Genomic DNA, 22,779 nt, shown 5'->3' with positions numbered 1-22,779 from the left:
CGACTTCTGAATTAGCAAAGTGGTGGTGGTTATAGTTGTGCTTGGTTCTCATGGCATTGGCAGCCAAGGAACTCAGGGTGTGTAGATCAATCATAGCAACAAATTCTGGAACCTTCATCTATACTGGCTCATTTATTTTCTGGATATCACATATCATTTCTTTTTCTTCAGTTGAGACACTGGATTGAGACCTAATATGAGAAAGCAGCTGGGGACCCAGAACTAACCATTGACTGCTTGCAGTTTATATGTGGCCTTAGCTGGTGGGCAGCTGGCTGTCCCTAGGTAGCAGCGCCCTACCAAGAGAGAAGCCCTACGGCTAGAAAGCCAGCTTGAGTCATCGGGTGAAGAATTTTATTTTTAATGCATGTATTGTGCTGCCAGTCCTGGACTGTGTCACTCACAGTCACACCTCCCTGCCTTTGCTCATAGCATCCCCCTCATTGTGCCTCAGGGAAGCCTTCTCCAGCCCCTCTCATGTGCCTGGGGAAAGGACCAGGCCCCCTGGGGCATCACGCTTGCTGCTTGGTCCCAGAGTCGCCTTGCTGGTGGAGAAGATCCCTCACCGGCAGCCTCAACACTGGGAATGGTACATTGTGCCTGTTCAGCACGTGCTATTTGAGTGAAAGAGGACATTCCTGAGAGAAGCAGGACTTACCGAGGGCCACAGGGCTAGCAGGTAGCCTAGTAGGTAGCAGAATTCTACTGGAGCAGGAGAGGATGTCAGGTCCTTGGGGACACGACTCATTCGTGTGTTCGTGCATCATTGCATCTCTAGGTCTGGTACAGTGCCTGGTGCGTGGTACGCAGGCAGCTCGGAATACATTAGTTGAATGAACACATGAACGCCAACTTCCTTTAAGTCTTCCTTTGTCCTTGCCTGCGTGGAAGAACAAGGCAGGGTCACAGAAAATGATGGCTTTGTGTTGGCTGCATTTTGTATGCACAATTGATAAGCTATTTGCCCGCAGCTAAAAATACCCCTGGCAGCCATTGGATGGATGATGCTTAACGCAAGATGCTTAATCAAACAGCGACAACCCAAGCAAAGCCACAATTAGCCTCTGACACCACAGTGAACTCCAGACGAAGCACCAGACGCCTATGACTTCTTGTTGGTCCTCTGGCACCCAGTGACCATCACCCTGGGCCCTCAAAACAGCGAAAATTAATGAGCAGCCTCTGCCCAAGGCAGGCACCAGCTGGAAGCCAGGGCACGCGTGATGTGGGCAGAAAGAGCACACAGGACGCATGCAGCGGAGAGTTAGCCCCTGGGAAGCACCATCTGACATGGGAGGGGGCAGAGGGGAGGTGATGGGCTTCCTCGGGTCTCTGTCTCTCACTCCTCGAGGTTCTTGGGAGCTGCAGGAATCCTCTACAAGGAACCCTGCACCCAACTTTCTTAACTCGACGTACATCCCAGCCAATGCATACTGTTAAAAAGATTTCTATTTACTGGCCCGCTCCCCTAGGCTAATTGTGGGAGCATCCCACAGGTGCACAGACTGGGATCCAGAGTCTAATGAATCATTTTCTTTTTTTTTTATTTATTTATTTTTATTTTTTTGACAGAGTGGACAGTGAGAGAGAGAGAGACAGAGAGAAAGGTCTTCCTTTGCCGTTGGTTCACCCTCCAATGGCCACTGCTGCCCGTGCACCGCGCTGATCCGATGGCAGGAGCCAGGTGCTTCTCCTGGTCTCCCATGGGGTGCAGGGCCCAAGCACTTGGGCCATCCTCCACTGCAGTCCCTGGCCACAGCAGAGAGCTGGCCTGGAAGAGGGGCAACTGGGACAGAATCCGGCGTCCCGACCGGGACTAGAACCCGGTGTGCCAGCGCCGCAAGGCGGAGGATTAACCTAGTGAGCCGTGGCGCTGGCCATGAATCATTTTCAAGTCATGGGTCCAGCTCACTGTTTCTGTCTGATCTGAGCAAGGCACTTAACCTCACTGAGCCTCAGTGTTCCTGTCTCTAAAATGGGCATATTAATGGCACTATCTCCTGATGTCATGTGAGGACTAAATTTAATATAAGCAAAGCTTCAAGTGAGTCACATACAGTAAGTGTTTAATAGCGGGAACTGTTGTTATTAAATGTACCAGCCTTGCTCAGCTCTTGGATAGCAGATGTCATAGAATAGGAGAGCTGGAAGAGCCAGTTGGTAACATGGCACACAACCTCACTTTTTCACTCTTCTGAACCTCAGTCTTTTTTTATCTATAACCCAGGGCTGAATATCATCCACACTTTATTTCATAAAGGATTGAATACTAGATATTTCATACAGCTGCTCCACACCTTATGATGGGGCTGCATCCAGATAAACTTATCATAAGTTGGAAATGCATTCATGCCCCTAATCTACCAAACCTGCCAGGTTTGCAACACAGCACACTGGAGAGTGTCGGTTCTACACACTCGCAATTGCGGGGCTGCTGCTCCTGCCCATTATCAAGAGAGACTTGTCCCACGTATCAGTAGCCCAGGAAAAGATCACAGCTCAAAATCCCAGCTGTGATTTCCATTGAATGCAGTTTGCCTTCACACCACCATAAAATTAAAATTGAGTCAAACTGTAAGACAGGGAGTGTCTGTAATAGATGTTATGATACCAGATGTCATACTGTGGGCATGACTAGATTTCAGTGCCTTGCATGTAGCAAACTCTTGATAACTGCTGTCTCTGAAAGAGTGGAGGGGGCCTTCCTATTTCATCTTGTTTCCCCAAATTTAGCTTTTATTTTATTTACTTGAAAGGCCGAGAGACAGATAGGGATGTCTCATCTGCTGGTTCACTCCCCAGATGTCTGCAACAGCCAGTGTTAGGCCAGGTAAAACCTAGGAGCCAATAACTCCATCCAGGTGTCCCACGTAGAAGGCAGGGGCCAACCGCTTCAGCCATCTGTGCTACCTTCCAGGGTGTGCATTAGCAGAAAGCTGGAATTGGAAGCTGAGCCTTTGGAACCCAAGCACCGTGGTGTGGGCTGGGAGTGTCCAGAGCCCTCTGTGCCAAGCACCAGCCCCACTTTCGTCCCTCTTCACCTTTGATCCTGCTGTTCCTCTCCCTGTCAAACCCCCACTCACTTCACTAGATGTGAGCTCCGATCCTGTCATTACTATTGATTGGCCCATTTTAAAGATGCGGAACCTCGAGAAGAAGTGGCTTGTTCAGGGAAACATAAGGGTATATACGTCAGAGCCTAATGTAGCACAGGCACCTCTTTTTTTTCCCCAAAGAAACCTTTTATTTAAGGAATACAAACTTCATGCATTTCATAAGTACAACTTTAGGAATATAGTGATTCTTCCCACCATACCCGCCCTCCCACCCCACCTCCCCCCGCCCCATTCCCAGTCCCATTCTCCATTAAGATTCATTTTCAATTAACTTTATACACAGAAGACCAACTCTATACTAAGTAAAGATTTCAACAGTTTGCCTGCACACACACACACACACACACACACAACTGTTTGAGAACATGCTTCACAGTTCAGTTTTCATAATACAACTCATTGAGGACAGGTCCTACATAGGAAGTAAATGCACAGTGACTCCTGTTGTTGATTTAACAATTAACACTCTTATGTATGACATCAGTCATCACCCAAGGCTTTTGACATGAGCTCCCTCGGCTGTGGAAGCATTTTGAATCGACAGTCTCCAACATTATTTACACAAGGCCATAAGCAAAGTGAAAGTTCTCTCCTCCCTTCAGAGAAAAGTACCTCCTTCTTTGATGACCTCTTCTTTCCTCTGGGGTCTCACTCACAGAGATCCTTCATCTAGGACATTTTCTTGCCACAGGGTCTCGGCTTTCCCTGCACCAGCATCTCTTGCCACATTTTAGAAGCCTCTCATTGGCTGAGTCTGAGAAATGAGTCACGGGCCTTTTCCAGAGCCAATTCTCCCATCCCCAAGGAAGAGACCCAAGAGGCCCTTCCTAGAATGTCCAGTGCTTCTTCCTCCTCATGTGGTTCAATTCATCCCCTTAGGGGCACCGGTCATCACATGGGTACAGAACTCTGACCACTTCCTGGGCACTATCTTGAGCCAGGCTTTGTGTGTGTGTGGTTCTCGCTGTTCCTCCCAGCAAACCCTTGGCCCAGGCACCATTCCTCCCCCCGGTGTCCTGGTGAGGGCTCTGAAGCTCATTGTGTTGGTACAGATTTCCCGGGAGCACCAGATCCAGGAGACTTCCCAGACCCAGACCTGCCAGACTCCAAAACGCAAGTCTCTCATGTCAAGCCACCTGTCCTTGCTGGTGACCCTTCCATTTGGTGTTTTCTGGAGAACCATCTGTCTGCCCAAGACTTACTCCTGCAAAGCCCTGCCCCACCTGTCTTTGTGAGACTCCCAGAGCCACATCCATCACTTGGTACAGAACTTGACTGGGACTGTCAGGTGCCTTCCAGATGCTCCTCCCACCTACCAGCTGGGCTGACTTGGGCAGGTAGCTTCCTCTCTCTGGATATCCACTTCCTCCTTGGTCAATGGGGACTAAAAACTGCAATCCACCCACACTATCTTCTCCACAAGTCATTCCTAAGTCAACTCACCTTTTAAATAGATCACAATTATTTTTTATAAGCTAGCATTTATCACTGCCCTACTTGGAAAAATGATTTCTCTACTACCATTTAAACTAAATGTGTAACTTGAAGTGAAAATGTTCATCACATAAAATCATCTCTACAAAACCACCAACACACAGTAGGTGCTCATAAGCAAATGAATTTTGGCACTGAGAGGTACAGTTTGGAAACTTCGGGATCTGTTGGCTGGCTCGGATGTGGTTTCACAATCAAGGTCTAGCAGTTGTCATGGTTACTGGATGAAGATGTCCCTGGTCAAAGAGGCAGAACCAATTCTGCTGCCCAGAGAAGGTCAATTGATTGGCAAGGCTGACTCTAGCCCTGCCGTCCGGATGCTGAGTCACTTCTGCTCATTGCCCTGAGTCAGGCTGCCCTGGGATGCAGCCATCTTAGCTCTTGCTGCCTGCTCTTCAGCACGAGGGAGCCTTGCTGAGTCTCAACTGGTTTTGGTCTACAATGGACACACTGGTTTGCTCATTTCTGAGAAAACCTAGGAGGCTGTACCATGAATCTGAAGCCTGAGAGCAGTAGGACAAATACATGACATGTGCCCCACCTTGGCAGACATCACCAATTCATCACAGCACCACGAAGCCCAGATATGTTTGAAAGAACAATTTCCAACATGGCATTCAGACAGCCACCACCAATAGATTGAAGATGAAACATTTTTGCCATCGCTGCCTTGGACTGTGCTCTCAACCTTGGCATGAGATCTTATAAAAGGAGATACAAAGAAAGAGGGAAACACTAAACCAACCCTAGCTCTGGGAAGAACTCAAGTGCTTAAGTGTGGATACAGATAGCTATAGGTAATGTAATGTATGTCTGTAGGGTCTCCACAAGAAATATTGTAAAGAACACAATTGTGAAGCTACAAAGAAAATAAGGATCAATGAAAATAGGAACTATCATTATAAAAATGAAATGAAAAAATGAAGGAGAGGGAGGGTGGACGGGAGGCAGGGCAGGGTGAGAGGTATCACTATGCTTTTAAATCTGTATATATGGAATACAGAAAATGTGTTCACCTTATATAAGTTTAAAAATAAGATCTTTCAAAGAAAAAAGAAAATAAGAACTAAAATTTTAGAAGAAAAAGGCTATTTCATGCAGGGATGAGAGAGAAAACAGTCATCATGGAGTAATGGCTCTCAAGTGTCTATTCCCTTGATGATGGCCAATGCCATTCTCTCCAAGCAGGAAATCAAAGCGGGGGTACAGGGCAGAAAATGGCTGCAGCTGGAAGACTCAGAATTTCCTGACTGGTCTGCAGGGTTGTCAGTGCCTGGAATGAGCCGTGAAAGGAAACCAGAATAGGCCAGCGCTGCGGCTCACTAGGCTAATCCTCCACCTTGCGGCGATGGCACATCGGGTTCTAGTCCCGGTCGGGGCACCGGATTCTGTCCCGGTTGCCCCTCTTCCAGGCCAGCTCTCTGCTGTGGCCAGGGAGTGCAGTGGAGGATGGCCCAAGCTCTTGGGCCCTGCACCCCATGGGAGACCAGGAGAAGTACCTGGCTCCTGCCATCGGATCAGCACAGTGCGCCGGCCACAGCGCGCCGGCCGCGGCAGCCATTGGAGGGTGAACCAACGGCAAAGGAAGACCTTTCTCTCTGTCCTTCTCTCTCACTGTCCACTCTGCCTGTCAATAAATAAATAAGTAAATAAATAAAAAGGAAACCAGAATCTTCTCTGGGATTCCTGGAGATCTTGGACTTTCTCCTACGCATCTCTAGCACAGGTCTGGTCTCCAGTGGATGCTCCATAGTTGTCTGCTGAGCTGAACTGGCTGCGTTTTCAAAAGTAACAATGGCTACTGCTTTCTGAGTGTTTATCATGTGCCAGAAGCCGTGCTAAGTAGTCTCCACATACTGACTCAGGTATCCTGCTAACAACTCAAGAGGGCACTGTTTGTTGTAATACCCATTTCACAGATGTAGGAATAGAGGCTCATAGAGATTAGATCACTTGCTCATTGTTGGATGGTTGATAAATGGTTCTTTTGGGATTTACAGCCAGGTTGTCTGCTGCCAGAGAGTATCCTCTTAACCACCATGCTCCCAGCTCAGAAAGGTTCCTACACACCCAAATATTTTGGGTGAGGCTCGGCCTTCAAAGAGTAAAAAGACCAAATGGACCTTCAGAGTCCTCCCGAGAGCCTGCAAGGCTTCCCCCAAGGGTTGTCTTTCCTGTGGGATGGAGTCTCATCACCTAATAGTCAGTTTTGTGCCCCCAAATAGCCAACTGCAGGAAGAAAGCTCCTCATTCCCAAGTTTCTGCCATGGGACAAGTGAAAGAATGACAGACAAGGATGGACACTGGCCAGTGGGCAGCACCTCAGATGGGAGACACACAGTGGGACAGCTGCCTATGGAAACTTCCTCCATGCTCCTCTCCTAGGGGACCACCCGGAGTTGAGCCCCCTGAAGACCTCCCAGCACCATTCTGAAGCCAAAAAGACTGTACAATGAGTCTTATTGTCATCATCCTTTAAGTTCCCCTTGTTCCACTCTGAGTTGGAAGGAGGGAAAGTAACAATGGAGGTAACAGCTTTGCCTATCACACATTTGAGTCTCCACTCCTCAGCTTATCTGAGAGCATTGCTGACTTCTTGCCTAGGAGGTTGAGAAATTGCTCTGCCTAAAAAATCCACCCCCGGGGATTCCCAAGAGAAGATAGGAACTCCGCTGGAATTGCTCAGGGTGCCAGAGGGCTGCGTCTTCCAACACAAAGATAGGCTACTATGAGAATGTACAGGAATGAACTGAAGTCGCAGGGAATGGTGACTGAAGGAGTGAATGGCTGTCTTCTTGGAAATCTGCAAGAACATCATTTGGGTGCAGAGAAATAGGGTCTTCCAAAGGTTACACCATGAATTTAATTAGCCCAGATTAGCAATTGTGCCTCTTCAAAGCGGTATGACCTGACCAACTGTGCCCGACAGTGACCTGCTCTTTGTCATATAATACCATTGCCATCAAACAGGTATTCTTGATGTCTAACCTAAATCCTCCTGGAACTCAGGCTTGAGCTATTTTCCTTCCTACAAATTCTCTTAGCTTCCTTTCGGGGAGAGGGAGAGACCAAAAGAGAGAGAGAGAGGAGATAGTAAGAGGGAAGGAGGAAAGAAAATTGTGTTACCCTTTAAACTAGCATTTCTAGTTTTGGGAATTTATTCTACATAAATGCACAAAAGATGCTTAATAAAGCTTGATAGTGACCAAGAAACAATAACAACATTAAGTTCTGTCCAGTGATAGATGAATATTTCATGAATATTACTGACATAAGGGACAAAATCTACAGTTATTTTCCAGGTGAAAAGAAATGAAATTGCACAACAGTATTATTGTATACTCACATTCTGTGATGACAGTCATTATTACTGATTATGTGACACTTATAGGCATATCCGCATCCTGGAGGTGACATCAGATGGCTAACAAGCATCTGTTTTCACTATGTATTGCCACATAGTGAACCACCCCAAAACTTAGCATCTGAAAGCAGTAACTGTGGTTCATTGTCACTGCTTTGGGGGCTGGCTGGGCTCTTCAGGGTTGCTCTGCCTTCTGGCATCTATGTAGTTGCAACTAGGGACAGCTGCGATTGCAGTTACTTAGGGGCTCCATTGAGTGGACCCCCAAGATGGCTCACTCCCTTGGCTGACTGTGGGTGCTGCCTGTCAGCTAGCTGTCCACCACAGCGCCTACCCATGGCCTCTCCAGCTGGCACAGGCATCTCATAGAGTGACAGCTGGGTCCCAAGAACCAATAACCCAGCCTCAAAAGTCATACAGTAGTCCTCTTGCTATAGCCATTGGTCAAGAGTTGAGTCAAGGGACTAGCTCCACCTCGGGACCTGGGGCTACAGAAGAGCTTATGTAGGAGAAGGCGTGGTTCACTGGTGGCCATCTGCATGGCTACCTGGAAGTGAGGTTTACATAGCCTTCTGATTTCTCTTTAACTTAATTAATTTATTTATTTGAAAGAGAGAGATCTTTCATCCACTGGTTTGTTCTCCCAGTGCCCACACAGCTCGATCTGGGCCAGGCCAGAGCCAAGAGCCTTGAACTTGATCTGGGTTTCCCAACATGGGTAGCTGGGACCCAGGTATTCAAACCACCAGCTGCCGCTTCCCAGGGTGTGCTTTAGCAGGAAGCTGGAATTGGAAACAGACCCCAGACTCAAACCCAGACACTCCACTGTGGGATGGGGGTGTCCTGAGTGGTGTCATAACCACATCATCAAATGCCCACCACACCCCTTTCTGACTTCTAATGTAGAAGCTAAATCTGTAAAAAGCTAGGAGATGAAAAGCCTGGGTTAATAACCTGGCTCACCACCCTCTACCTGTGGACCTCAAACAACTTACTGAAACTCTCCGAACCTGAATGCTTTCAAATCATAGTACCAACTGCACAGGGTAGTGACGGAGATTAAGTGAGATATTAAGTAAGATGCTTAAAAGTGAATGGTCAGCGTAAGTGAGCTAATCATATTATTATGATGCACTGATAGTTTAATTTTTACAAGTATGTATTTTGTGATTGAGAAAATAACTTTCTAAAATAAAAGGAAATGTGGCAGCAGTTAGCTACAAACTCAGAGCTCCCAATCAGTGCTCTGCCCCACAATCCAGCTATTTCTTTCAAGGAAGCTGCTGGGACCCCTCAGTCATAACAGATGCAGAGAACACTTCTAGATGACTTAGACGCTTTCTCTCTGGGCCAGCAGACTGTTCCGTGCTGTGGACTAACAACTTGGCCCGTGTCTGTCTCTCAGCCACTCCCCAAACCCTCTCAAGGTTGAATACAGTAAGCTGCAAAGTACAGGAAATGAAGTCTCCCAAGACTATAACCAAGAAGCTTTGCAATCACAAAACACTGGCCTTATATTACCCCAGAGCTTCAACCTGCCCACTGACACCATTGACAGAAAGGATTTGCTTTCTGGAAGGTTTGGCATTTTGATCATGAAGTTCGCTGGGGTCAGCGTGCGTGCAGTTGGCTGGGTTTCCTTAACGAGAAAGTCCTTGGGCCAGCTGGTTTGGGAGAAAAGCTGAGAAATGCAATTTCAAGCATGATGACTTGGGTTTCTTAGTTTACTCACCCTTTATTAATACACACAGACCCTGCCAATGCCATCCTTGCTCTTGGAGAAAAACGTGCCACTGTGGAAATGAAAGGATTTTTTGATAGAGGGAAGTGGGGCAAATGTCAAGCTCTAAGAGTTGAAGACTCCACTTCCTCATTTCTTCTTCAGAAAATCGTACACAGGCCAGTGCCGCAGCTCAGTAGGCTAATCCTCCACCTGTGGCACACCAGGTTCTAGTCCCAGTCAGGGCGCCGGATTCTGTCCCGGTTGCCCCTCTTCCAGGCCAGCTCTCTGCTGTGGCCCAAGTACTTGGGCCCTGCACCTGCATGGGAGACCAGGATAAGCACCTGGCTCCTGGCTTTGGATCAGCGGCCATTGGAGGGTGAACCAACAGCAAAGGAAGACCTTTCTCTCTGTCTCTCTCTCTCTCTCACTGTCCACTCTGTCAAAAAATAAATAAAATAAAAAAAAATTGTACACAGGCCTGAATCCCTCCCCCACCCCACACCCTGACTCTCTACAGCTTATGTCTCTCTCTCGCCCCAAGGGTTTCCTGAGTGTTCATGATGTAGCCTTGGGGTGGGGTGGGGGCGGGGAACCACCTATACAAAACTCTGTGGGTTAGTTTCTCAAGAGAGGCAATTACTAGAAACCTCAAGAAATGTCAAATATGAATACCTAGCAATTTCGTTTGGAGTTGATGGCTTGCCTGACTTAAAGCATTAATTAGGTGGGGCTGGAATATTTTAAAAGAGCTTTGATATGGAAAATTTTCAGCACTACACTTCAAACAGGATCCAGCCGGGGAGGAAGAGACCGTGGCAAAGCACCACTCTGCAGAATATACACTGGGGTACCTCAAAAAGTTCGTGAAGAAACGGACTTAGAAGAGAACTATTTTGGTGCGAAAACATTTTGACGTCCGTGCATAGTTTTTTCAAAATATACATTACCATAAACCTTTCTGAGGACCATGGATTTCAAACATTTTTGCACTGAAATAAACTGACTTTTGAATTCTATTTTCCCAGAGTTCTTGAACTGCCCACCTGTAGCACTTCTTCTGGGGAGGCCCAGCAAGTATCCATTCCTATAGCCTTAGAAGCTTGCAGGACAAGGGCGTGAGAGGGAATGTGAGCATTGCTTAATGGACAGAAAGCCAGGTCCTGAGAAATGAAGCACTTAGCTAAGTCAGGGGCAACCTAGGGAACAGGAATCATGTCTTTCAGCTGAGGACCCTTTCCCATGAGCGAAAGGAAACCAAGCAGATGGCCAGCGCCGCGGCTCACTAGGCTAATCCTCTGCCTGCAGCGCCAGCACCCCAGGTTCTAGGCCCGGTTGGGGCACCAGATTCTGTCCCAGTTGCTCCTCTTCCAGGCCAGCTCTCTGCTGTGGCCTGGGAAGGCAGTGGAGGATGGCCCAAGTGCTTGGGCCCTGCACCCGCATGGGAGACCAGGAGGAGGCACCTGGCTCCTGGCTTCAGATTGGTGCAGCACACCGGCCGTAGCAGCCATTTGGGGGTGAACAAACGTAAGGAAGACCTTTCTGTCTGTCTGTCTCTCTCTCTCACTGTCTAACTACCTGACAAAAAAAAAAAAAAAAAAAAGAAAGAAAGAAACCAAGAAGAGTCAGATGTCAGACAGAGCCAGGGGCACCTTTCAGCTCCCCCACCTGCTCAGTTTGCAGTTTTGAGCAAGTTTCCTAAAAATCCAAGCTCCAGTTTTCCTATCTGCAATTTGAGAAACTGTTCCCATTTCCTTCTGTTCCATGAATATTCCTAGCTCATTCCCACCTCAGAGTCTTTGTTCTTTCCCATCCCCACTTCCTGGAAGCCTTTTCCATCCAAACAGATCCCTTCTCCTCAAACTCAATTGAACTCAAATGTCACTTTTCAACCTAAAAATAACTCCCCATCAATGTGTCTCATCTTTTGGTTTTAATCCTCCTAGGATCACCATCTGAAATTCTCTTGTACATGTAATAGGAGGATTTGTCCCCTCACTCTCCTATAAACCTGTGAGAAGAGGAGATGTCCGTTTTGTTGATTCCTGTGTCTCTGGCACCTGGTGTAGTCGATGCCCGATTAATATTGGTTGGGTGAATGGGCTGTCAGCAAATCAGTAGTGTTCACTGAGCATATTGTCCTAACCCCTTTATAAAATTGTTCTCACCTAGTCTTCAAGGTGGCCCTGTGAGGTGGACATTCTAATAAGAGTGTCTAATAAGCCATAGTGTGTAAAGAAGGACTCTGAGGCATAACAAGATTGAATAAACTTCCCAAGGTCAAGGATCCAAAAGTAGTGGGCCGGAGCTGCACCCTGGGCAGCCCAGCCCCAGGCTCCACTCCTGACCACTGAGCTCCCCTGCCCTTGGCTGAGGTCCATTAGACCTTGAATTCTGAGCAGCAGAGATGGGAAGGCTGAGATTTGACTTAGTCCCTCCTCGGAAGCCCTGCCTTTCTCTCTGCCCACTGGCAGGTGTAACACCCTCGTGTGTTCCCATTCATCCCTGGGGTCCTTGGCCACCGACATGCTGTTTCTGCACCTGAGTGTCCACAGCGCCAGTCCACATCCACCTTGGGCCCATGCACAGAGCTTTGCCCACTAAGCGAGGATGCTAAATACTTTTTGAAAGAAGTTCTGGATGAATAAAAACTTTCTGAAATGTGTCTCAACAAAACACAGCAAGGCCGTCTAATGAAAGAAAGTTGGTAAATGAAAAAAAATGCTTTCAAAGCAAGCAGAAACCATTATAAAGGCCTTTGCCTTAATAAACCCAACTCTCCATGCTTCCCCCACCTCTTTGGAGCATGCTGTTTCCTTTGCTTGAAACGCTTTTTCCTCCCATACGTTTTGCCTTTGGGTCTTCCAATTCTCAGCTTGAACATCACTCCCTCAGCAAAGCTTTTTCCGATTACCACTCACAAATAATCCTTCCTGGGGTGGGTGCTTGGCATGGCAGTTAAGCTGCCACTACAGATGGCCACCTCCTGTGTCAGGGTGCCTGGATTCAAGTCCTGGCTCCCACTTCTAACTTCATTCACATCTGCTGGTTCATTTTCCAAATGCCTGCAATGGCCAGGGCTGGACTGGGTGAGAGCCAGAAGCCAGGAACTCAGCCCAGGGCTCCTACATGGGTGGCAGGAACCCAAATATTTGAGCCATCACCACTGCCTCTCAGGGTCTGCACTGGCAGGAAGCTGGAGTCAGGCGTTGAACCCAGGCACTCAGATAGGGGATACAGCATCTTAACTGGGATCTTAATGGCTTGGCTAAACACCCACTCCTAAATTTATCTTTTAATTCCATTTTTCCATGAACATTTTGAAATACCCTCAGGTATACCACCCCAGAGAAGTTTTCACATCTGTGTCTTTCTCATGGAGAGTCATAGCAAGAAATTAACTATAGTGGTTCATCATAGAAGAGCCTAAAACCAACATTTAATATAAGTGCTATGTAAAAGTCAAGATAAGTGGGCTAGATCTACATGCATCAACAAAAATGGGTGTCAGAGACATTGTTGAATGAGAAAAGCAGCATAAAGAAAGCAAGAGTACAAGTAATGCACCCGGAGTGCTGCATGTTGCCTGGAGACTCGTGTCTTAGTGAGGGCAAGCAGAAAGAAGAGTGGCCGTGGAACCGTTTCAAAGGGGACTTCAGCTGTATCTACAGTGTCACTTCTTCAATAAAAAGCGAGCTGTGGGGACAGGAGTTTCATGCAGTGGTTAGGATGCCGCTTTGGGTGCCTGCATCCCGTATCACAGTGCCTGAGTCCTAGCTCCTCCATTTCTGATCCATCTTCCTGCCAGTGTACAACCTTAGAAGCAGCAGGAGATGGCTCAAGTACCTGGATCTCTGCCACCCACATGGGAGGCTCCGATGGAGTTCGTTTTCTGGTTTCCATCTAGCCCATCCCAGGGCTGTGAACCCAGGGCATCTGGGGAGTGAACCAGTGGATGGAAGATCTCTCTTTGTCTCTGTCTCTCTCTGTCTCTCTGTCTCTCTCTCTCTCTCTCTCTCTCTCTTTCAAATGAAGTTGTTAATTTTAAAATTAACAAATTGATAAATAAAAAAGAGTGGAAGCAAACATGGCCAAATGTTTAAACTTGCTGAACTTGCCTGATGAGCACACAGGGTCGTGTGGGTAGATTTATTGTGATACATTCTTACATGGAATGATTGCATGATTTTTTTAAACTGTTACTAAGAAAGGAAGAACAAAGATGAGAGAGAGGGATCCCAGCTCTGCCACTGGACCTCAGATAAGGGATGTAAGCTTTCAGACCCTTTCTTGTAGGATAGGATTGGCCATGTTCAAATGTCAAGTTTGATTGTGACAATGAATGTGTAGAGTAACTTCCAGATATCACCCATTGGAATATCATCTTGGAGTGAGTCTCTAATAACTTTCTAAATCCATCTTATTTGGAAGACTTTTATTTTTAAAACTGAAAAGAAATTAAGCGGATACATTTTCAAAATGAATCTGATTCCAAGAAAAACAATGCATTGCTATTGTTTGCACAAAACAGACCATGCACGCTATATTGACCCAGATACAAGTAGATTATTTACTAACTGATTTCCTCAAAGAAATAGAAATTAGGTGTTGGAGAACAAGAATAGGAAAGAAGTTTGCACTGCTCTATTATTTTTAATTTTGTACCAAGTATGTAGTTTACATTGCTCTGCTATTGTTTTTAATTTTGTACCAAGTGTGTAGATTCCCTACTCCAAAAATAAGTCTGTTTTATTTTAAACTTAATCTCCAGGTCATGATCTCTCCTGACCCTATAATTCTAAATCCCCCTTATAAAAAAAAAGATCTGGCCGGCACCGCGGCTCACTAGGCTAATCCTCCACCTGCGGCGTGGGTACCCCGGGTTCTAGTCCCAGTTGGGGCGCCGGATTCTGTCCCGGTTGCTCCTCTTCCAGGCCAGCTCTCTGCTGTGGCCTGGGAAGGCAGTGGAGGATGGCCCAAGTGCTTGGGCCCTGCACCTGCATGGGAGATCAGGAAGAAGCACCTGGTTCCTGTCTTTGGATCGACGCAGCACACCGGCCATAGCAGCCATTTGAGGGGTGAACCAATGGAAAGAAGACCTTTCTCTCTGTCTCTCTCTCTCATTGTCTAACTCTTCTTGTCAAAAAAAAAAAAAAAAAAAAGATCCAGGTTCCAAAAAGGTTCTTAAGAAGTTCTATGTCCAGTCTTCCACCCACGTACACATACATAGCAGGAAAGCCCATGGCAGCCCTGTGTTCTCCTTGCAGTAGGACAAAGCAAAGAACGTGGGGTATGGGATGAGGAGTCGTAAGTTGGTTCCTGTCATCACAGCCTACTCACAGTGTGCCTCTGAGTTCCTTAAGCTCTACGAGCCCAAGATTCATTCCTAAAGCGTGGCTAATGGCAGCACCACCTCACCTGCTCGGGTGGGGAACACACAGAAAAGAACAGGGATATGACTTTGCAGTCATGCGCACACTGTGTAAGAGGCATGGTTGGTCATGCAGAGCTTGCTCCTCACAAGCATTGTTTCGGTCCCTTTGACGTCCCTGGAAGTGCACCCGTAAGCCTGTGCCCAGGGCTCTAGCAGCCGAGGAAGTCATCTTTGCTCCAGAGATAACCCCGATTCTCTTCTCTCCACAGCCAATATCTTGACAGTGATCATTCTGTCTCAGCTGGTGGCTCGAAGGCAGAAGTCCTCCTACAACTATCTCCTGGCCCTCGCCGCCGCCGACATCTTGGTCCTCTTTTTCATTGTGTTTGTGGACTTCCTGTTGGAGGATTTCATCTTGAACATGCAGATGCCTCCAGTCCCCAACAAGGTCATAGAGGTGCTGGAGTTCTCCTCCATCCACACCTCTATTTGGATCACCGTGCCGTTAACCATCGACAGGTACATCGCTGTTTGCCACCCGTTGAAATACCACACCGTCTCCTACCCAGCCCGCACACGCAAAGTCATTGTCAGTGTGTACGTTACCTGCTTCCTGACCAGCATTCCCTACTACTGGTGGCCCAACATCTGGACTGAAGACTACATCAGTACCTCCATGCACCACGTCCTCATCTGGACCCACTGCTTCACCGTGTACCTGGTGCCCTGCTCCATCTTCTTCATCTTGAACTCCATCATCGTGTACAAGCTCAGGAGGAAGAGCAATTTTCGCCTCCGTGGCTACTCCACGGGGAAGACCACTGCCATCCTGTTCACCATCACCTCCATCTTTGCCACCTTGTGGGCCCCTCGCATCATCATGATTCTCTACCACCTCTATGGGGCCCCTATCCGGAACCCCTGGCTGGTGCACATCGTGTCCGACGTGGCCAACATGCTGGCCCTTCTGAACACAGCCATCAACTTCTTCCTGTACTGCTTCATTAGCAAGCGATTCCGCACCATGGCGGCCGCCACGCTCAAGGCCTTCTTCAAGTGCCAAAAGCAACCTGTACAGTTCTACACCAACCATAACTTTTCCATAACAAGTAGCCCCTGGATCTCACCAGCGAACTCGCACTGTATTAAGATGCTGGTATACCAGTATGACAAAAATGGAAAGCCTATAAAAGTTTCCCCTTGATCCTGTAGGACTGGCACCAGATGCCTCTGTCTAATCCATTTCCAGATGGGAGCATGTCCCATCGCACAGCTGAACAGCTCTCCTTAAGAGTGCTAATCCGATTTCCTGTCTCCATAGACTGGTAGGTGAGGAAGGATGGAAGAGAAGAAAGGGGAGCATGGATCTCGTTTTTATTGACACGTTTGTTTTCACCAAGTCGTGTCGGCAGCCAGCCGCAGCTCCTGCCGGTTTGAAGATGCTGCTGGAGATTTGAAGTGTCATGCTGTGAGTGCTAAGGACACACAAGGTAGAGAAATAGCCTGTGACTTGGTACTGGCACCATCCACCAACACCGGGAACTGCTCATCTGTGTGACGCACCAAGCCACAGTAGCTGAGCCCACGCTCTTCTTCCGAGAGCCAAGGTCATCCATCGCTCCCCCATGCCGTTGCCAGCAGCTAACGATGCTGACTGATTTGGGACTTTTCCAAGGTGCCCTTTGTCCTAGAGCAGGTTGTAGTCCTGAAGTGGCCCTGGCCCCTCCTCGTTGCAGAGTAAGTGACACTATGGGTCTAGGGGAGTGTTGAATCTCATCCAAACCCTGGCCAGGACCTCCGAACCAACACAGCTAGTGACCCTCAGGCCTGAGGTCTGCTCTGTAGTTTTCTATTTGCCATTATGTATAGTTTTTATCTATCTCCTCCAACACAAAGACCCTGCCTTGTGCAGGAGAAAGGAGGAAATCTTGAGCCCAGAAAAACAAAAAACAAAGCCCACTCTTGCCATTGTTTGAATCCATCCAGTGTCAGCTGTATACAGTCCCTTGGCTCAAATTGCTTCTTGTTGTGATACCGCGTCTGCTTCCTGGAGAAGCCTTTCATGTGGACAGTTGCCAACCCTGCCCCCTTGCTTGCTGAAGCCCTCACCAAATTGTTTTATCTGAAGTGACTTCCTAACTGAATTTAATATTCAAGGGGCAGGAACTGTAGCTCTCTGGTATGAAAGGAGGCATTCTCAGCCCTGGCTCAGAGTCTGGCTGGCTTTCCCATTAGGCCACAAATGCAGACACAATTGACATGGAAAAGTGCCCTGCTGACTTCTTGTCTGGCCTTTAACACACATGGCTTGCAAGGGCTCGGCCAGTTCTTGGTGAAACTGTTTCACCCAGATCCTTGGCAAAATGATAGAATAGAACTTTATTATTTATTGATTAGCCCTTTGCCTGTTAAGGCAAGAAGAGGTCTAGGATGTAATGAATAGGGGTTTCCACACACATGCTGGATTCTCTTAGCTCCTTCTGTGTCGAGTGATGTGTTTTGAAAGGGAAATCCGTGCTGGAGTTCCTCTTATTTTTATGCCTGTCCTGAATTCTTGGTGTTTGAAGTCATCCCTGTACTGGAAGAAATCTCTCTAAATGATTTGGGAATTGTATGATATTTTTGATGACCAAATAAACAGCAGACAGTCCACCTGGAACACTTGGTTCCCCAGGCTGGATCTTTACTGAATTTTGTCCCTAAATTGGAAGACATGTCTGTGCTTTTTAAGGGAATTTGCTATAAATGAATGAAATAGATAAGCCCCTAGGGCAGCTCAAGCCCTACACTTTAGCCAATGCCCTCAATACTAACACAATGTTTTTTTAAAAAAATATTTATTTATTTATTTACTTGAAAGGCAGAGTTACAGAGAGGCAGAGGTGGGAGGCCGCGTGTCTTCCATCTGCTGGTTCACTCTCCAAATGGCTGCAATGGCCTGAGTTGTGCAGATTCGAAGCCAGGAGCCAGAAGCTTCCTCCGGGTCTCCTACACAGGTGCAGGGATCCAAGGACTTGGGCTATCCTCTACTGCTTTCCCAGGCCATAGCAGAGAGCTAGACTGTAAGTGGAGCAGCCGGGACTTGAACCGGCACCCCTATGGGATGCCGGCACTGCAGGCAGCAGCTTTATCCACTATGCCACAGCGCTGGCCCCTGCAATAGCATTTCAATCCACATTAATCTTGATGATCTTAATTCCTACTCCTTTTAAATGATTGTAGACCCAAATATTCAATTCTAAAGGCAGCGCAAAACACAGCACACCTGACAGAGCCAAAGTTACCTTTCCCGAGCCCTCAGGAAAGAGCCATGTTGGAGATCACAGTCTATCCCTTTAAGAAACCTGCAGCTAAGTTCCCCAGCATTGAAGCAGGTGGCTGTCTCTTTGTTTGAAAGCAAGACAGAATTGGCTTGTGTTTAGGGACCATATTGTCTGATCTGATTCTAACGTATCTGAGAATGTTCAGACAACACGGGTTCCCATTAGTAGATGTTCGTGAAGACACTCGGCTAAGAGACAGACGCCTGTCTCGCCTCTCACTCACTCCCCAGGGCCTATGTTCATTGACTGCAGTGGTGGGCAGATTCCCTCATGTCCCTTAACTTGCCTTTCTCTCTCCTTGTCTCTTGTTTGCCAAGCATGTGTAGTTGGCTATGTGTTCACTCAATTCCACCATACCCCTTTATGAATGAACATTGACCAAAGGCTACCTATACTGAATATATATATATAATGTATTTATTTATTTATTTTTAAAAACATAGCTCTAAAAAATGCTAGTTTGAGCTACATGTGAATGAGTAAAAGTGCAATATCTATAAATATTAAGCAATTTCTTTTTAAGGATGTACATAAGATGGAAAATAAGTATGTGAATCTCAGTTGTCTGTTCCACGTTCGTAGACTGTATGTGAAAGGTAATGGTTGATGTTTAACACCTGAGTGTGCATTGAAATGTTTTCCTCAGATACCCGTTTATTTTAATGTCTTAATGTAATGTTTTTTCTTTGACTATATTTTATATTTTGCTAAACAATATTTTCTGAAGTTCTGATTATTGAAGGCTCTCTAGTGATTTTCTGTCTTCTGCTTTAAATGTGTAGGAATACCCATCGGGTTAAGTTAATACGTTTCTCCTAAAAGTTATTTCAGATCATCTAAGGACTTTTAATTTATGATATTATTTATCATAATAATTATGGACAATAATGGAAAAGGATTGTTGGTTGTGTGTGTGTGTGTGTGTGTGTGTGTTCTTTAAGAACTTGTAAGACTTTTTTTTTAGGCCAGTTTTAGAAATAAAGCCTGAATTTTGAAGCCTGTCATGTAAACAGCTGCTGCTGATGGCACTCAAGTAATTGCCTTATCTTGGGTTTTTGCCGTGCCTCTTTCAAAGACTGTTAACTTGTGTCTCCCTTGCTGTATGATTTGTGTCCTTGGCAGGGCACTGCAGCGACACTACACACGAACGTGCTGTGGCTTTTGATTGAGCAACTCACAGGCTGAAATAGCATGTGGGGAAGGAGATGAGGGGGATGGCAGACAAATCATAGAGGACAGACCGTGAGCAGGCATGGACTTCCATTTGCAAACATTCCACAATTGGAAAAGGTTGCTTTGCACAGTTGGTACCTACTGGTCCAACATGGGGAGCCCATCTGAAGTGAATAAAAAACTCTACTGTTGGCCATTCCGGTTTAAAGAATGGAATAGAAAGTTATAGAAAAATAGTAAATGTTCATATTTTCTTAATTAGATAATATATTGTGTTTGGACTTGTTTGTATTACAATAAATTCTAATATGGTGCAAAATTCATGTTTGGTATTCACGTGTGTTTTCAAACAACTGCAGTACATTGATGCATTTTGTAATATTTTTAACTGACAGATCTAAATTGTATGCAATCAATGCAATGTGGATTTTGATATGTATATAGAAGATGGAGTGATTAGATCAAACTAATCAACATACCCATCACCTCACTTACGTATCATTTTTGTGATGAGACATTTGAGGTTTACTCTCTTAATTGTTTTGAAGCACACGATGATAATTTACAAGTTTAGTCACCCTACTATGCAGTAGCTGTCAGAATTTATTCCCCCAGCATAGCTGAAAGGTTGTATTCTTTCACCAACAGTTCCCCATCCCTTGCTCCCACCCACCCCAGCCTGCAGTAACCACCATTCTAATCTCCACTTCCATGAGTCTATAGAAATGAGATCATGTGATATTTGGCTTTCTGGATTATTTCACTTGATTTATTATGTCCTCCAAGTTTCACACTGCTGATTAAAACTTTTAAGTGGATGTCTTAGTCACACATTGTGTTGGGTGCTTGGCAAAGACCAGATTCCACATCATGCCTCCTAAAACCACTGAACTCTCATGTCTGTCATCCTAAATTAGGCAGTGCATGGGATTTAAACCTAAATTCCCTCCTGATGGCACCCTCTGTACATCCCTGAGACAATAATGGCTGTAGGAGTGAGTGAAGATACGGCACAATGGCTCAGAGCTTGGACTTCACCGTCAGCAATGGGACATTGTCCCAGCTCCACCATTCACCAGATGTATGGCCATTCACGAGTCCCTGAAGATCTCTGAAAGGCTGATCTTATCTAGAAAATTGTGCAAGTTTAAACTTTTAATTTATTTGTCTGAAAGTCAGACAGAGGTCTCCCATTACCTGGTTCTCTTCCCCAAATGTCTGCAACAGCCTGGGCTGGGCCAGGCCCAAGCCAGAAGCCTAGAACTTACTCCAGGTCTCCCTTATGAATGGCAGGGACCCGGCTACTTGAAGCATCACCTGATGCCTCCCAGAGTATGCCTTAGCAGGGAATGAAGAGTGAAGCCAGGACCGGAACTGAGATGCTCTGATATGGGACGCAGGTGTCGCTAGTGGCATTGTAACCACTGTGCCAGATGTCTGCCCCCACCCCCCAATTTTTAGTTCCCTGAAAGGTAACAGACATTCTCACAGTTAGCCAGCCAGGGCTTGGAGTCAGTTTTTGCAGGCTATGACTTTGCACAGTGTGACCTAGGTCAATGTTCACAGTCTCTCTGAGTCTCAATTTTCTCTCTCTAAAATGGGCCTAATCATGATTCTAGTAGGTGCCTCCCGAGGAACTGATTGGTAGCAGAGCTTCAAAAAACCTCCCAGCTGTACATTATTTTATGGGTAAGGATGCCAGGTTTACACAGACGAGTGGTTTTGTGTAGAGTGGAGTCCAGGCCACTCAAGCCTTCATCCCTTTCACTCTACCTCATTGCCTTCTCTGCAAGATTCTGAGTCATCCCCTAAAAGAGCACATCATTTTTATGCCCTTTTTAGAGTTTGGTATATTGCATAGCTTTGCAGCTCTTCCAACCCTGGCCATTCAAGCATGAGATATATTATAACAGCATCATAATTAAAACACTCAGCTTGACCTTTCCCTGTGAGGTAGAACTTTTTCTAATTGACTCTATCTGGAATCCTTACCACAGCTCTCAAAGTCGCTATGCATTTTCCCACACAAACCACCATCAATTCTGACAGCCACCCACAAACTATTGTCACAATCCATCTTTGCATCAACTCAGAGAATGAAAGTGACTTACATGCTGGAGGGGAAGTGCAGAAAAGTGAAGAATTTTGGTGAGAGGGTCACGAGTAGAAACGGTCGTGGCCACAGCAACCTCATTAATTTTGTTCACCAGCTCAGAGAGGCAGGATAAAAGTGAGTTGATGGAGGTTGAACTGTTAAATAATAATCCTTTTATGAGTGCACTCAGCTAAATGTGATGGCCCAGCCTCTCTGGAGGGTGTGCAATTAATCCAAGTACCTGCCAGACACAACAAGGGGCATAAGAGGCTCACATCTACTGGGATAAATAGATACTGTGAATTTTCTGGGTTTATTGGGAGAATGTGTCACTGCCAAAAAAAGAAGAAAGAAAAAACTTTCTGATTAAGAAGGAGCAAATAGGGCCACAGGGAAGAGAGGTGCTTTCTCATCAGCTCTCTGCATGAGGTGTTAGCACAGCTATGAAGTTTTGTTACCTAGAAAATGGCATCAACAACATTTCTCTCCACTGGAGATGGAGCCAGAGGAAGTGAGACTTAAGCTGAAGTGTTTGGCACCCAGATTAAACTAAAAGATGAAATCTTCACAGCAGTGTCTACCAACTCCACGCATGGTTTCTATCAGAGTCCTTAGAATCTGTTTCTCTAGATGTATTTCAAGATAAGTGTCTACCAACTAATCTTAAATCCTTCCCAGTATTTCAGTAGAAGAATACTGGGCACTGCCCAGAATTTCAATAGAAGACTTGAACCAAGAGATTGTTAACAAGAGTCTAAGCAAGATTAGTGGACCCAACAAGAGTTGCTGAGGCACCTAAGGGACTAGGAATCACAAGACATTGCACCTGCCTGGGTGTATTGGGCAGTGGGAGCAAAGAATGTAGATGGGGCTCCATGAGGGCTGAATCCTTGGGGGAAGGGCCTTCCAGCCAACGTGTGCTGGGGAGGAAAGGATGGGGCTACCCCTACCCCTCTCTTCCTTCCCCTCAACACTGTGCTGAGGACCCTGACCAGCTAAGCTCAAAAAGAATCATCCAGGAAGACAGCTCAGATGAGATCCATAGTAGCCAGACTCCAAGGCACAGAACAGTGAAGAATAGATCCAGGATCAAGTGAGAGAAGAACCATTGCAGAATGGC

The 22,779-nt window shown here is 46.4% G+C and overlaps 1 protein-coding gene across 1 annotated transcript; it reads left to right on the top strand.

Annotated features, from left to right (window-relative positions):
- Positions 1-15,382: 15,382 nt before the first annotated feature.
- Positions 15,383-19,873, top strand: GPR139 (G protein-coupled receptor 139). The gene has a single exon (XM_051847941.2). The coding sequence runs from the start codon at positions 15,490-15,492 to the stop codon at positions 16,270-16,272; it is 783 nt and encodes a 260-aa protein (XP_051703901.2). The 5' UTR covers positions 15,383-15,489; the 3' UTR covers positions 16,273-19,873.
- Positions 19,874-22,779: the final 2,906 nt, after the last annotated feature.

This window comes from Oryctolagus cuniculus, chromosome 19 (genome assembly GCF_964237555.1).
Source record: "Oryctolagus cuniculus chromosome 19, mOryCun1.1, whole genome shotgun sequence".
Classification (NCBI taxonomy): domain Eukaryota; kingdom Metazoa; phylum Chordata; class Mammalia; order Lagomorpha; family Leporidae; genus Oryctolagus; species Oryctolagus cuniculus.
Note: the sequence above shows the minus strand (reverse complement) of the source record. Positions and strands in the feature narration are given on the sequence as shown.

Bases quoted from the DNA above. Each gene is read 5' to 3' on its own strand.
- GPR139 (XM_051847941.2), top strand. From the start codon at position 15,490: ATGCAGATGCCTCCAGTCCCCAACAAGGTCATAGAGGTGCTGGAGTTC.